This window comes from Dicentrarchus labrax, unplaced genomic scaffold (genome assembly GCF_905237075.1).
Source record: "Dicentrarchus labrax unplaced genomic scaffold, dlabrax2021, whole genome shotgun sequence".
In the NCBI taxonomy this organism is placed as follows: Eukaryota; Metazoa; Chordata; class Actinopteri; family Moronidae; genus Dicentrarchus; species Dicentrarchus labrax.
In genome coordinates this window covers 18,500,514-18,517,216 of record NW_026136711.1, presented here as the reverse complement: position 1 = coordinate 18,517,216, position 16,703 = coordinate 18,500,514, and the positions used below count along the sequence as shown (strand labels likewise).

General features: G+C 37.7%; 1 protein-coding gene across 1 annotated transcript; it reads right to left on the bottom strand.

Moving 5' to 3' along the window:
- Positions 1 to 2,569: 2,569 nt before the first annotated feature.
- On the bottom strand, positions 2,570 to 13,285 carry LOC127371907 (mucin-2-like; the record flags this gene model as incomplete). The annotated part of the gene is made up of 27 exons (XM_051415119.1): positions 13,201 to 13,285; positions 12,695 to 12,950; positions 12,460 to 12,574; positions 11,783 to 11,873; positions 11,538 to 11,671; positions 11,049 to 11,265; positions 10,343 to 10,468; positions 10,117 to 10,234; positions 9,873 to 10,023; positions 9,663 to 9,776; positions 9,498 to 9,567; positions 9,242 to 9,379; positions 8,782 to 8,946; positions 8,566 to 8,660; positions 8,350 to 8,476; positions 7,978 to 8,233; positions 7,834 to 7,886; positions 7,637 to 7,740; positions 7,310 to 7,461; positions 7,047 to 7,185; positions 6,573 to 6,683; positions 6,232 to 6,411; positions 5,713 to 5,952; positions 5,442 to 5,598; positions 4,162 to 4,290; positions 3,834 to 3,951; positions 2,570 to 2,585 (listed from the first exon to the last, which is right to left on the bottom strand). Coding segments are annotated over exons 1-27 (3,648 nt in total), but the record flags the coding sequence as incomplete, so codon positions are not given.
- Positions 13,286 to 16,703: the final 3,418 nt, after the last annotated feature.

Sequence of the window (16,703 nt, the reverse complement as noted above, 5' to 3'; positions counted from 1 at the left end):
TTGTAGTTGTAGATTCAGTTGGTGGTGTTGTAGACCTTGTGGTTGTAGTAGTAGGAGTAGTTGATGGGGTTGTAGACCTTGTGGTTGTAGCTGTCACTTCAGTTCCTGTAGTAGATTCAGTTGGTGGTGTTGTAGACCTTGTGGTTGTAGTTGGCATTTCAGTTGTAGTAGTAGATTCAGTTGGTGGTGTTGTGGACCTTGTGGTTGTAGTTGGCATTTCAGTTGTAGTAGTAGGTTCAGTTGGTGGTGTTGTAGACCTTGTGGTTGTAGTAGTAGGAGTAGTTGATGGTGTTGTAGACCTTGTGGTTGTAGTTGGCGTTTCAGTAGTAGTAGTAGATTCAATTGATTGTGTAGTAGAGCTTGTGGTTGTGTGTATATTTACGTCACAACACAGTACCCTGATCTGATAGTTGAAGCACTTCTGTGGAGGAGCTATTTGGTCCTCATGTCTACATATTAAACCCTTTTTCACATCACAACTAACGACTTGGTTATGATCTCTTACAAATTCAAAAAAGTTCTGTTCAGGGTAAAATGTTGGTCTACACTCAATATTACTTGGATTTTTGCAGACCTCTTCACCCCTGCTTCGTATGTTCTCATAGGTTTCCAGATCACCATGTTTTTTTGTGCTTGTTTTCTTATCATCATCATACCAGTCTGACCAATGACATCTAATAGGAGGTGTAGATGAGATTGTAGTAGTGGTTGATGGTGTTGTAGACCTTGTGGTTGTAGTTGGTGTTTCAGTTGTAGTAGTAGGAGCAGTTGATGGTGTTGTAGACCTTGTGGTTGTAGTTGGTGTTTCAGTTGTAGTTGTAGATTCAGTTGGTGGTGTTGTAGACCTTGTGGTTGTAGTAGTAGGAGTAGTTGATGGGGTTGTAGACCTTGTGGTTGTAGCTGTCACTTCAGTTCCTGTAGTAGATTCAGTTGTTGGTGTTGTAGACCTTGTGGTTGTAGTTGGCATTTCAGTTGTAGTAGTAAGTTCAGTTGGTGGTGTTGTAGAAATTGTGGTTGTTGTTGTCTCTTCAGTTGTGGTAGTAGATTCAGTTGGTGGTGTTGTTGACCTTGTGGTTGTAGTAGTAGGAGTAGTTGATGGTGTTGTAGACCTTGTGGTTGTAGTTGGCGTTTCAGTAGTAGTAGTAGATTCAATTGATTGTGTTGTAGAGCTTGTGGTTGTGTGTATATTTACGTCACAACACAGTACCCTGATCTGATAGTTGAAGCACTTCTGTGGAGGAGCTATTTGGTCCTCATGTCTACATATTAAACCCTTTGTCACATCACAACTAACGACTTGGTTATGATCTCTTACAAATTCAAAAAAGTTCTGTTCAGGGTAAAATGTTGGTCTACACTCAATATTTCTTGGATTTTTGCAGACCTCTTCACCCCTGCTTCGTATGTTCTCAAATGTTTCCAGATCACCATGTTTTTTTGTGCTCGTTTTCTTATCATCATCATACCAGTCTGACCAATGACATCTAATAGGAGGTGTGGATGAGATTGTAGTAGTGGTTGATGGTGTTGTAGACCTTATGGTTGTAGTTGGTGTTTTAGTTGTAGTAGTAGGAGCAGTTGATGGTGTTGTAGACCTTGTGGTTGTAGTTGGTGTTTCAGTTGTAGTTGTAGATTCAGTTGGTGGTGTTGTAGACCTTGTGGTTGTAGTAGTAGGAGTAGTTGATGGGGTTGTAGACCTTGTGGTTGTAGCTGTCACTTCAGTTCCTGTAGTAGATTCAGTTGGTGGTGTTGTAGACCTTGTGGTTGTAGTTGGCATTTCAGTTGTAGTAGTAGGTTCAGTTGGTGGTGTTGTAGAAATTGTGGTTGTTGTTGTCTCTTCAGTTGTGGTAGTAGATTCAGTTGGTGGTGTTGTTGACCTTGTGGTTGTAGTAGTAGGAGTAGTTGATGGTGTTGTAGACCTTGTGGTTGTAGTTGGCGTTTCAGTAGTAGTAGTAGATTCAATTGATTGTGTAGTAGAGCTTGTGGTTGTGTGTATATTTACGTCACAACACAGTACCCTGATCTGATAGTTGAAGCACTTCTGTGGAGGAGCTATTTGGTCCTCATGTCTACATATTAAACCCTTTTTCACATCACAACTAACGACTTGGTTATGATCTCTTACAAATTCAAAAAAGTTCTGTTCAGGGTAAAATGTTGGTCTACACTCAATATTACTTGGATTTTTGCAGACCTCTTCACCCCTGCTTCGTATGTTCTCATATGTTTCCAGATCACCATGTTTTTTTGTGCTCGTTTTCTTATCATCATCATACCAGTCTGACCAGTGACATCTAATAGGAGGTGTAGATGAGATTGTAGTAGTGGTTGATGGTGTTGTAGACCTTGTGGTTGTAGTTGGTGTTTCAGTTGTAGTAGTAGGAGCAGTTGATGGTGTTGTAGACCTTGTGGTTGTAGTTGGCTTTTCAGTTGTAGTAGTAGATTCAGTTGGTGGTGTTGTAGACCTTGTGGTTGTAGTTGGCATTTCAGTTGTAGTAGTAGGTTCAGTTGGTGGTGTTGTAGACCTTGTGGTTGTAGTTGTCTCTGCGGTTGTAGTAGTATATACAGTTGGTGGTGTTGTAGACCTTGTGGTTGTAGTTGGTGTTTCAGTTGTGGTAGTATATTTAGTTGGTGGAGTTGTAGACCTTGTGGTTGTAGTTGGTGTTTCAGTTGTAGTAGTAGGTTCAGTTGGTGGTGTTGTAGACCTTGTGGTTGTAGTTGGTGTTTCAGTTGTAGTTGTGGATTCAGTTGGTGGTGTTGTAGACCTTGTGGTTGTAGTTGTCACTTCAGTTGTAGTAGTAGATTCAGTTGGTGGTGTTGTGGACCTTGTGGTTGTAGTTGGCATTTCAGTTGTAGTAGTAGGTTCAGTTGGTGGTGTTGTAGACCTTGTGGTTGTAGTAGTAGGAGTAGTTGATGGTGTTGTAGACCTTGTGGTTGTAGTTGGCGTTTCAGTAGTAGTAGTAGATTCAATTGATTGTGTTGTAGAGCTTGTGGTTGTGTGTATATTTACGTCACAACACAGTACCCTGATCTGATAGTTGAAGCACTTCTGTGGAGGAACTATTTGGTCCTCATGTCTACATATTAAACCCTTTTTCACATCACAACTAACGACTTGGTTATGATCTCTTACAAATACAAAAAAGTTCTGTTCAGGGTAAAATGTTGGTCTACACTCAATATTACTTGGATTTTTGCAGACCTCTTCACCCCTGCTTCGTATGTTCTCATATGTTTCCAGATCACCATGTTTTTTTGTGCTCGTTTTCTTATCATCATCATACCAGTCTGACCAATAACATCTAATAGGAGGTGTAGAGATTGTAGTAGATTCAGTTGGTGGTGTTGTAGACCTTGTGGTTGTAGTTGGCGTTTCAGTTGTAGTAGTAGGTTCAGTTGGTGGTGTTGTAGACCTTGTGGTTGTAGTTGGTGTTTCAGTTGTAGTAGTAGGTTCAGTTGGTGGTGTTGTAGACCTTGTGGTTGTAGTTGGCGTTTCAGTTGTAGTAGTAGGTTTAGTTGGTGGTGTTGTAGACCTTGTGGTTGTAGTTGGTGTTTCAGTTGTAGTAGTAGGTTCAGTTGGTGGTGTTGTAGACCTTGTGGTTGTAGTTGTCTCTTCAGTTGTAGTAGTAGATTCAGTTGGTGGTGTTGTAGACATGGTGGTTGTAGTTGGCGTTTCAGTTGTAGTAGTAGGTTCAGTTGGTGGTGTTGTAGACCTTGTGGTTGTAGTTGGCATTTCAGTTGTAGTATTAGGTTCAGTTGGTGGTGATGTAGACCTTGTGGTTGTAGTTGGTGTTTCAGTTGTAGTAGTAGGTTCAGTTGGTGGTGATGTAGACCTTGTGGTTGTAGTTGGTGTTTCAGTTGTAGTAGTGGTAGTAGTTTCACATGTCTCCACACACATGTTGCTCTTCTCATTAAATATGGGTTTATCCTCTGGACATACAGGGTAACAACCTGTAAAAATCACAGCATAAAACATCAAAGATTATTTTATGACAGTAAAAACATTTATTTACATTGTTACATGTCTTTATTATTATTGTTTTTTTAAAACTGAAACTGGACAGGAGGTCTTAAATCTCTTCTGAGTTTGTCACATAAAGTAAAATTATAACTAGTACATTAAACAGAGTTAAGGTGAGACATTGTGAGTTAACCTCTTACCTTCCAGGTTGGGAATATGATTGCTACAAATTCCTTGAGGATTCAAACACGTCTTGTAGCAAGGTGTGTGACAAGAGTGGTAGTGCCACTTGCATTCTTTTGGGCTGTTGTAATAATCACAAAAGACAGCTAGAAAGAAAAGATATAAGGTTGTATTTTTAAATAATAAATAAAGGAAATCAAATAACTACACCTGATACATTCTTACATTATATTTATTTTAGGTCTGAGGATTAAGCTTTACCTAAATATGGAAAGGTATCTCTCAATTACAAATGACAGAAAACTATCATTGATGATGACAAAAGGAAATTCTTACTTTTGAATAACAACCTAGAATTCAGTTAAAGGTCCAGTAAGATTTATGGTGCTATCCATTTGTCTCGTAAGCCCCCAGCCCGAGTGCGAAAGTGTAAATCAACATTTCACCGAGACACACCACCCTTTTGGTCGGAATTTCAGCCGTCCAGCTCTGGGTACCTCACAGTACACCGAGCTAAACGAGGACGAACGTACGACTCACAAAACAAAGATGGCAGCACCCATATTAAAATTTATTTTCTTTGTATTTGTACTACGTTGGTTGTTTCAATGTCGATTTCAAATGCTCCTACACACTTGTTTACATTATGCTTTAGTCCGGTCACCAATTTATGCATTGCACGGTGTTGCTGTGCGTACAATACAATGTAAAGTTTTGTTTTCCAGCTGTTTGCTAAATAGGCTAATGTAGCTAACAATAACACTAGCCTGCCACTGCCCCTGGTGGCTCGAGACAAACGCTACAGCACTTGTTGAAATTGAAATAGGCGCAAATGGCAAAAGATTATTGAAATGTAAGACTTGCAATAACAGAATTACTTGAAATGTTAGTGTTTCTGTAGAAAAACATATTATTATTTCACGTCACGTTCTCGCGACAGAGCAACTCGGGCGGGGGATTTACGAGACAAATGGATAACACCATTAGTGGCAGCGGTGTAGTTGCAGATTGCAACTAACTTTACCCTCCTTTTCCAAGTGCATGCTTATTTTAATGAAGCATGTAGTGATGTCCATAGAGTCTCTGTCATACATATCAGCTTTGACTGCATTTGATTCATTCACATATTAAATATATAGTAAAAAAAATAAGGTGGAATATGTCCTGTTTTAAAGCACATCACCCACACATATCTTGACAAATCTGTTAATGCTGGACTTATCGTCATCAAAATTTGGGATCTAAAGCAGGGTCTTGGCCAGAAACCTCAGTTTGATGTGAGGAATCGTATACTTACGACATATTTCTGGAGTTCTCCATGCAATACAGACACCAGCTTCAATACAAGCTTGGGCATAAGCTGCAACTGCTGTGCAGAAACACTCACAGTCTCCTCCAGTGTCACAGGCACATGAGTCTTTCACACAGTTTTCATGAAATGTATGGTAATCTACCTGTAATCAAAATATAGGATATATTTTAGAAAACAAAGAAAGAAAATGTGTTTGATGTTTTCAAGTATGGGACAACTGTAAATAATGTTAATTTAGAAACAAAATTGTCATTACCTTTTTATGGCACTCTTTGAATATGTCTCCAGTTATAATGCTGCACTTCTTTTTTGCCCATGTGTGTCTATTGTTTCTTTCGACACAAGGGTCAACATTCATATCCATATCTATGCAGCTGCTTGACACTTTCCAGCTGTTTGCAAATTCTAACTGATTGCTCACTGTCAGCTGACCATTGGTGGTGAAGTCATTTTGTGCATCACCATCAAAATTTCCACACAGGCCACATACCTCTCCCTGAGAAGTCAGACAAAAGGAGTCAGTGACTTATTTTACAAGAGGACAATATTCAATATTATTTCTCTCTGGCATTGCAAGGAACAAGCAGGCATTCATATAATTTATTCATGATTTTCAGTTTACAACCAATCATCAACATTATCAGCCACTATGTTCGTAACTGGAGGAAGGCAGAATGTGCAGACAGCTATGCATATAAGGATAAAAATGTATTATCCCAACAAAACTGTCTAATTTATTATCATCAGTCATGTGCTCAGTTATACTGTGACTCACACTGTGCTTTGGGTCCAGGAGGATGCGAACAGTTGTTTTTTTATCCAGAATAACCGTCAGACCAATGGCAGATTCTATCACCAGATACAAGCCAACCTTCCTCATTTTGTACTGAATATGAGAGCCCTTTCCCAGGTCCTCCTCTTCATATTTACCCATTGATATTTTGACTTCCATTCGCTGTAATATTGAAGTTTTCAGTTATTTGAATTTGTATTTAAAAAAAAGAAGTTAAAATTAATCAAACATTAAATTCTAACACTAAATTTAGAAATGCATATTTTACTTCATTTAACAACTTAAAACAATAATACATATCAGATGTTGGTATGAGGTCTTACCCCGAGTTGGACTTTGACAGTTTTGGTGCATGTGGTGCCTGTAGATCCACATGGTACATTTTCTGTGATAACTTTAAAGTTGTCCTGCACCGTTTTATTCCCACATTTGTTCTTAAAAGAGAGAGATTCATTACACATTTTGCTTGTTTGCTTCATAGTAGACAGAGACCACTGATCAAATCAAACTTCAGCTTGGCCTACTAGTCAACAATACTGTAGCTGTAATACATCAAATAAAAGGGTAATTGATCCCCAGCAAGATCGTTTAGTTATCTGCTTTTTTCATTCATATTCCTTAATATGACAATCACCCATCTTAAAGTGAATGGAGGTAAGCATACCATAGTTGATGCAAATATTAAATATCGACTTTTATGATGTGATGATATTCAGAATGAGTAATAAGTTAAAACTTTCTAAATGTAATATCTTTGAATTTCTGAAATGAATTCAGCCAGCAACATAATTGTTTACCTTGACAGCAACATAGTCACAATGTCCCTGAAATCCATATGTTTTCTGATCAAATGTGGTGTAGTGACCACTCCCGTAAATAATGCAAGTTCCTGGACATTTCTTCTCTGTGCAGTTCCAGTTTCCACCTTTGCAAGTACTAGATATCACCCAAAATCACAGAAATGATTAAAAACACAAAATGCAGTTAAGTAAAACATGCAGGCAAATATGATAATATTTGTTCACCGTGCTTATATGTCTGAGTAAAAACAAAGTCATACCAGATGTTGCACTGATTAGTGGTTTTTGTTCCAGGGGGATAAAGACTCCCATCATGCTGACATGGACATTCATTTTCTTTCACACAGGAACCTTTGCCATCATCAAGGAGGCCGCTTGGACACTGACAGCCAGATTTACACTCTATGGAGTCCTGGGGAGAAAGAGAGATCACAGTGACAGAAAGTACAACTGATACTGTTAAAAATAGTTTAAAACTCTCTCAACAGATTGTGTTGCATCTGCAATGTAATATACTGTCCGCGAATACATTTAGGATATAAATATTAGATCCAGTTATTTGAGACACAATGGCAAAAATAGCTTACACAATCATCGTTGTCCAGATTTGAACAAGTTCGAGCACACTGAAGTCCAAACTCTCCTGTGCCCGCAGTGGAGCAGTTGAAGAATACTTTTGGTAAAGTGCATACTGTAAAAATAGACAAAGACGGGGAGATTAGTTTAATATTACATAAAATAAATAAACTGAAACCCTTGTGTAGTGATAACACAAAAAACATACTTGATGAGCGGGCACTCCGAGGATGGCAATGAAGTATTCCATTGGTGCACAAGCTAGGAAAAGATACCAAAGATATAAGATGCCACATAAAGAATTTCATCGATTTGAAGTCCTGTGACACCAAATTGGAAACAATTGACTCACCAGTGCTCGTCTTTGATGCTGATAGACTTTCCTGGCTTAATGTAGACTTCATTATGGTAGCAGGAACATTTTTCCGTGGGGACGCAGATGTTGTTTTCATTTAAGTAGTGACCCTCAGAGCAGGAGCAGCCATCCAAGGGCAAGAAGTCAGAAGTGCAGCTCTGCTGGTTTGAGCCCAGTGATCTGCAAGTCAACTGGCATCCCTGATGCTTATATGAGAAGATCTGGGATGCTGGGCAGCTCCTTGTGTATTTATCTGTACACAATGTTAGGATTGTCACTTTTATGACTGACTAACGAAAGGGAGGATGATCATCAAGTTACAGATATCATCATTCAACTTTCCCACAGCATAATGAAAGAAATCCTTACCACATACATTCTCTCTCCAGTCAGTCAAGAACACTCCCTTTGATCCACAAGCATGTGTGTAGGAGGAGAAGACGGCACACAGGCAGGCTTCACTCTTCTCACAGTTACAGCTGGCATAAATACATCGCTGCAGAAGACAGCAAACACTTTTAAAGAATTACAGTCCCATCAAAACTTAATTTAGTAAAGGCAAACAGCAGAAAGGTTTAGCCGTACCTTGTAGTACATCTCAGGATCCACCTCTGAATGGCACTGCGCAAAGGTGGTGTTTGGACTTAGTAGCAAGGCACACCAGTGTTTGGCATAATTCTCTAAGAGTGGATGAACAATCATTTTTCATTTGTGTCGATACAACATACATAAAAAATAAACAATTGCATCTAGACTATAACGCAGTTAAGTTAAACAACAGAAGTACACGCTGCTGTTTACCATTTTCCACACTGAGGGAACAGGGGTCATCGAGTCTTTCCTCTGTGTCTCTGCACACGTGGTTTGCTTTCCAGGAGTTAGTAAATGTTGATGCTGTTCCTTCCACAATCCCCTGAGGAGTCTTCATGTCATCAGACAAAACCATGTTGTAGTTCCCACATAAACCTAAAGAAACAAAATATTATCATGTTCAATCGTGTCCATGTGTTCGACACTACTTATGTACATGTATTGAGGTTCTTTCATTGTACAGTAATATGTGGCAGTTTTATTGATTGACTGATTTTATTTTAGTTTTGAGTACGTTTTTTTCCCCCATCTATTACGGTTGTAGTCAGTTATAATTGTGTGTGGCAAATTACTTTCCAAACAGACAACATAAAAATCCAACATAATAAATGACTGTTATCAGACAGCCTTTGTTTTTATGAAGCCATGTTAAGACAAATGTAAGACTTACCACGTGTCTTGGCTCTGTAGCTCTGTTCCAGTCTGACATACACTTGCATGATAGGCACATGCTGGATCTGAATTTGCAACCCAAAACTGGTCTGGAACAACATGTGAAAGGATGAAGCTTGAAATATGTTGACGTCACCTTTGATTAAAAAGAAATACAAAACAGTTAGATAATTTGCTGATGTCATTGCATAAATGTTGTTGAGTCATGAGTTTCATTCAGAGTTTTTTTTACTGTTTCTTATTGTGTGACCCACCTGAGTGGTATGGCAAAGTGATGGTCTGCATATTCTGCTTCACTGTGCCCTCAGAAGTGAACATTAACACCTGAATAAAAACAGAAGTCATCATTAGAGTGTTGCAGATATCCGTGTGAATTGATTGATGACTACGGTCTTCTTAACTGATCGGCTTTAACTCACATTGTTTCTGTCATTGTTCAGCACGATTTTAAGGTTCTTCAAACAAGTGTCAAACTCTTGGCTTTTACATGGTACCAACTGGGCCCGGATGGTAAAGTTTGGACTTGCAACATCCTGAAATATATAGTGTGAGGGCAAATAAATTATTATTTTCATCAGCAGATTAATATATTTTTAAAATGTAATACTGGAAAGCAATGACTTATTCACCTTGCATTGCACTTTGGCTAGCGTGTAGTAACAGTCTCCGTGGAAGGTGTAGGTTTTCCCATCAAAGGAAGTTACATGTGAACCCTCTTCGACTGCACAGGTAGCATATGTTTGAAGGCTCTCACACGCCCATCTACCCTCAAAACATGTACTGAAACAACCCAAACAGTTTGAGTTTACAAAAACACAGGATAAAGAAGACAAAATCATACATTCTGTTTGCATTATTAAACATGTGACATACCAGTTTTTTTCAGCGTGTCGGTAAACCTCGCTGGTGTTATAGATTTTATTGTTTCGCTTGCACTGACATTCAGATTGAGCAATGCATCCTCTCTTGGAAATATCATCAAACACAGTTCCTGAAGTAGACACATTTCATTTTCGAAGACGAATTGCATGTTAGAGGTATTAAAAAAGTTGTAATAAGTAGTAGTAATAATAAACGTGTACATGTAAACAGCACTAACCAGGAGGGCAGAAGCAGCCGTCCATTTTGTGGTCCTCACACAGTGAACTTGTGTCTGGGAGTGTGCATGTGTCCATGCAAGGGGAATAACTCTCTTCATAAACCATGTTGAATGGACACTGTTTAGCTGTGAAAACATGGAACAAATAAAATAAACAGAGGGACATGGGGATTTACAGTGAATTATCCCATAGCATTAAGAGTGGAAATAATGGCTTTCATTAATCCAAAAAAGAATAGTAGTGTACATATTTTACTACACATGTAATGCTGTACTTTGCTAAATTCAGAATTACATACATTTAACAAAAGTTAGCTCTCCATTTAAAGCTAACATGAGAATCACTTTGCTGTCATCAATATGACAGAAGAAGAAGACACCTTACTTAATTTACACTTATATACACTTTCTACACATGTGATATTATCGCCTCAACTTATGAGAAGGTGTGGAAAACTATGTCTTCACATCGGTGCAGTCTCCAACTCTTAGGGTTTCAATCCCTAGGTGGCTAATGAGGTCATTCATGAACGTGTGAATTTTTACAAAAAAAAGTTTTGAGCTCTGTTCTCTCATCCTACAATCTGAGAAAATAACTTTAAATACATTTATTCAGAATATATTTTGAATAAGTAGTTTGTAAATTTTACTTATATACATATTGTATAAAATATAACAAATATAAAAAAAGGACACAGAACGTTACCACAGAACTCAGGTGTCCTCCAGTTGGGAGGCTGCCCTCCCGCATGGGAACATTGTCGAGAGAACTCGGATAGTGTGCTGCAGCCACAGAAGTCACTTGTACTGTTGGTGCAGCCACACATGTCCTGTGCACAAGCCTGGATGTAGGGTTCAGGGTTAATCAGTTTGTTGCAGGAGCTCCAGGACTCTGAGTTCAACATCCTGTGACAGGTGGTCTCCTAAAAGTTAAAAAGAAATGGGTAATAGTGTATAAACAAGTAAAGGAGTGGCTGGACCAAATGGCTAAAATTTCCTCCCATGAAAGACTACGTTATAAACTGAAAGATAGGCAAGATATCTACATGAAATTTAGGGCGCTTATGTTACGGCAAAGTGATGCGCTGAAGACTACAAAAAAAAGAAATAGGTAATAGAGACAAAAGTGGCAGAAGGCTATATGTTCTTATATCACCAAATCTCTACTGCTAAAACTATAACTATATAAACTCACAAACTCCTTGCATGAATCCGGCACAGTCCCAGCCTCCAGTGATTCATCTTCAACTTCGTAAGGGTCCTCACAATCATCATTTGGACGATGGACTTTCTGATTGTTGCCAAACTCAGTGGGGCTGATTTTGCGTCCTGCACGGTTGTAATTATAGTGTTAAATGTCAATAAAAGATACAAAGGATGACTGATTGGAAGTGTTTCCTAATACATTAAATAAATATATGCTTAAAGTCAGCAACAAACCATTAAGAATGAACTCATTGTAGACAGAAACACCATTGAAGTCTCCACAAAGTCCACAAGTACGATTAGCATAGTCACGATCGACTTCCACCTACAACAGACATGATACGGTTCAAGGCCATTTATTTGTCATAGGGCACAGTAGATGCACAATGGAGTGAAAGCTGTAACTCCTTTGTGCACATAGGACATAACAGATAATCAAATTTAGATTAAAGGAATAATATATAAAATATATAAAAATGGTTTAAACAAGATATTTTTATGTTTTTTATTTATGTATTGAAATGATAAAAGGCAAATAAAATGACTGTATTGTTATTTCAAAATGAAATACCAAACAGTGCAATTTGATACTCATCATGTGAGCTACTGAACTTTTAGAAATGACAGTCCTTGTTGCGCTTTCTTTTGTCAGTATACATGGTTATTCTACTCAAACTGCAGCCACAGAAGTTATAAAGGCTAATTGTTTTTATAGATGTCAGTCCGTGGTACATACTTGAAATATCAAGTTTTTGGATTTTAGGGTTTGCCGAGCAACACATTTCTAACTTGTTGCTCAGTGTGGTTTTGTCTGTTTTATTTGTCCAGGTTTTGAAATACTACCCCTTAGTTCTCACGGTGAGCACAACAAATATAATGAAATAACAAATAAAATGAAAAAAAGCTTTTACCATGACTGCATCGTCACCATTCCATATGACAACGATGCCGATTTTGGATTGGAGCTTGAAGTAAACAGCATTTTTTTCTACTTGTACCCCTGCCTGGTTGTATGGCATTTTGACACTAGCAAAGAGAGAATGTTATCTTAATTATAATATAAAAATACAATACACAAATATCTGAGAAAAGGTTTTCTATTTTGGGGATAAAATAATTCCCTGGTCAGTATAGGTTTTTACTTACGGAAGGTCATTCACAGTGACCCGGCTCTTGGTGAGGTGGAATGAAAGGTCACCGATGGTGACCACCACATAACTGACTGTAGGGTCTCCATCATCCTCTGTCCTCTTCATGTGTACTGAGAACTCCTGGTAGGACTTGTGGCAGTCGGAGGCCAGATTGTATTCACACATTCCAGGGAACTGATACACATCACCATCAAATGTCTTGAAATGCTCTCTGCCCCACGTGCTGCAGACGTTGCCGACATGGTTGCGAGCTGGGGAGGCAAAATGCATTATTGTAATTTCTTCATATGCACAGAACTAACATAAATAAACAGATTTATGTCTTATTACACGGAGAGAAAATTTCCAGCCTTTACCTCCTAAGCATTATTGTGTTGGACTCAAATTTTCAGAATAACAGATATTAGTGATAGTGCCGTACATTATACACGTATATGTGGCAAGCAGAAGAAAAACACAGTGCTGAAAACTGTTACACAAAATCTAAAATATCCCTCTTACCCTGTCTGGCATGGACATTGATGACACCGGCAACGGACAAAGCGAGGAAACACAACCACAGAAATCTCCACTTCATTGTTGCCAAAGTGGGTTTGCAGGTAATAGTCGGACTGCACTTGACAGCCCTTTATATTTCGATCCCACCCTTACTGACAAGGAATTATGTTAATATGACATGGTAAGTGCACATGGCAAAAGTGTAAGGGATGTTATATTTTCTATGTCTTCCATATCCTTTGATCAAACAAGCAGCTCTGTGAGGCATTTCCAGAGAAACTGACAGCAATTGTTGACATTGCAGCTGTTTCAGGTCTTCTCTTTAACAGGAACTTATTTTTGAAGAAAAAATCTGAATATTACTGAGCTGTTTCACTATTATATTATTAATGGTTAATGGTAAGACATAATACAAAACACAATAAAACATACAACACACTGAGTTACAAAGCCACAGTTGAAAAACTGAAAGAAATAGAAAAAAAAAGACGTCTCTATATTGATGGTTACAGTATGATCTTAATGCAGAAATGAACCAACAGCAACCTCCAATGTTTTAGTCAACTTGCTTAAGCAATGCTTTTAACAAATCCTGCATCATGTCAGCATGTAACTGTTCTTTTTGCATCAGTCCATGATTCAGGATTGAAGGGTTTCAGTGGTGTCTCTCAGCAAGGTCATATAATAACTCAGTAAACATGCTCCTTGAATAATGAATGGGGTGGACAAAATATTAGAAACATCTTTCAATTGAACTTACTCTAGTACAACACCATCACCCACTATGGCCTCAATAATAAAGTTGAATTATCACCATTCTGACAGTAAAAGTAGAATTTATAGCACAGTTGTTGTGTTGAGTTACATTAGATTATACAGATGTACTGTAATACTATTATTGAGTGCACAGTATCTAACCATACAGGGATCTTATAGTTTGCTAAGCGTTCAAACAATTTTTATTTCTACTTCTATTTATTTAAGTTATTTTTGTTATCTTTAATATCTGTTTGTTAAAATCATAAATTATGTAAATTCATCTTAAAACATTACTTTCTGCTGGTTTGCAGGATTAACAAGGTTAATGGCCATATTATTAAAGTTATTTATAATTATATTATATTGTGCTTGTTAGGAGATACACAGACAAAAGCACAGTCGACAAAAAAGATTTTATTCCCCTTACTTAAAGCCTGTGTAGTATTCTGACATGCTGCTTTGTTTGAACCACCTCCGTGACATTTAAGATTGTTTCTGGAATGATAAGTGTTGAAAGGTAAGTAGTGTTACATCAATATTCAGGGTAATTATGGGTATTGACTGTCCTCCCTGAGCCAACACAATTACACCTTCCTTGTCATGAAACTCTCCATCTGTGGGAGAGGTCCAAAGCCATGTTTATTCTTGGTGGAGTTCACATATTACATTACATTATGAGTACATTACAGTTTCACATTAGAGTGCATTACAGTTCACATTAGAGTGCATCTGAGGGAGCAAAATTACTTTTTTTCCACTTTAGTTTACAAGAATCCCAAATAAAGCAAACAATAAAACCCAAAGCATTTAAATGCTGCTTGCTAAAGTCTGTTTTTTCATTTATTTTATAAAGCACAACTTGCTGGGATGGGAGACGGTTTAAATGATCATCCCATCAGCTGGAGTGATTCATTTTTTTAATTTTTTTTTTTTTTCAGATTGCTGCTAACTAAGTGCTAACTAACTAAATGCTGTAGCTACTGTTAGCTACAGTTAACAGTTAACATTTTGGTGCACTTGGTCAGAAAATAAACCAATACAGCAACATTTCTGGCACCCTAAGCGTTATGCCCACTACTTGCATTTCTCAATCGTTTGAAAAGGTGGTTCCAGTTTTTTAAATGTGAATATTTTCTGGGTTCTGTATCTATGTCAGTACACTAAATATATTTGGGTTGTGGTCTGTCAACATGTGAATCGACAATGGAAACAATCACTAGTTGCATCCCTACATAAAATAAACCATGCCATTATTAAACCAACATTATAGTGCAGCATGGTCCAACACTATATATATATATATATATATATATTATATATATATATATTATTATCATTATTATCGTTACCAATATCATTATTGTGGACTAATTTCTGTAAGTGTGGTCGTGGTGAATAGAGTTAGTGTGTAGCTTGAGCTGAAGCTTTGATGGTGATTTGTGTTGTGTTTATGCAGACCCAGCAGAGGGAGCCCAAGATGAATACAAAAGTCTCAGGTCAGTATTAATGTATGGAGGGAGACAAAATGTTTTCTGGAATCTACTATTGATGAACTGAATATCTGTCTCCATATTCATCTGTATACTGTTTATTCAGGAGTACCTTTTGATGCTTTCCATAATAGATTTGACTGTGTTTTTAGTTTTATTATTAAAATGTAATAATTCCATATGTAATTGAGCTTTGGCAATAATGTAAGATTCACATTTATGCCAAGAGAGTTGATTTAAGATGTACTGTAGTACGGTGTACATTTTAGGACATCCGTAGACTTCTGCATCAGTTCTCAGATATCAGAAAGAAATAGCATCATTACAAAAGACCAAAAGGGTTCAGGCCACAGGAATGTAAGCTGTCATAAATGCGTCAGACTGATTCAAACTAAACTAATAGGACACAAACAGACTTCATTGATGTCGGCTCCACAAAGTTAACACCCTAAAATGTTGTGATGATGGTTTGATGTTTTGGTGTAATCTTATGAACAAAAGGCATTTTCCTTGAGCGTGCTTTCTGTAAAAGAACCCAATAACAAAGTTACATGCATACTTTAATGAGTTGCAAGGACTTTTAACAAAAGGAACATTGATTTTATATGAAAATAACCAAAAGGCAGTAAAAAAGGCAGTCCTGTTTTACAAAAACCAAAGATGTAGATGGACGTTCACATCATGTGCAACAGAAAACTCTAAGAAAACTCTAAGAAGCAATTGCATGATGTTGTAGCTGAGGGGGTTAAACATAGGCCATTCTCCCAGGAAACTGTGCTTTGATGTATGTTTGTATATTTATACTAGCATTCAACTGAGAAATTCAGATGTTAATTTAGGCTCCAAAGTGACGGTAGGCTATTATTGTAGAGGAGGACAAATTTCACTATTGCAAATCCAAATGAAATATGGTCTAAATGTGAATGTTCAATCAGCTTCTTCAAAATGTCAGTGAAAAAACTGTCAGTGTTGAATCAATTTGGTACGTCTTTTCACCAGTGATGATAATGTTCGCAAGGAAATAAATATGCACCACACATTGCACACTGAACACAAAAGTCTATTCTCCCTATCTTTGGTCTTTTATCAGTGTATAGTAGGTTAGTTTGGTCAGATCTGTCTGCCCTTAAAAAGGAAACAATTTTCAGAATCTACGGGTAGTCTGACGCACCACAAAGCGTTGACAGTGCATACTGTAATCAGCAATTGAAAGAAGTGCATCTATTTGAAGATTAAGTAGGATGCACCCATCTCAGT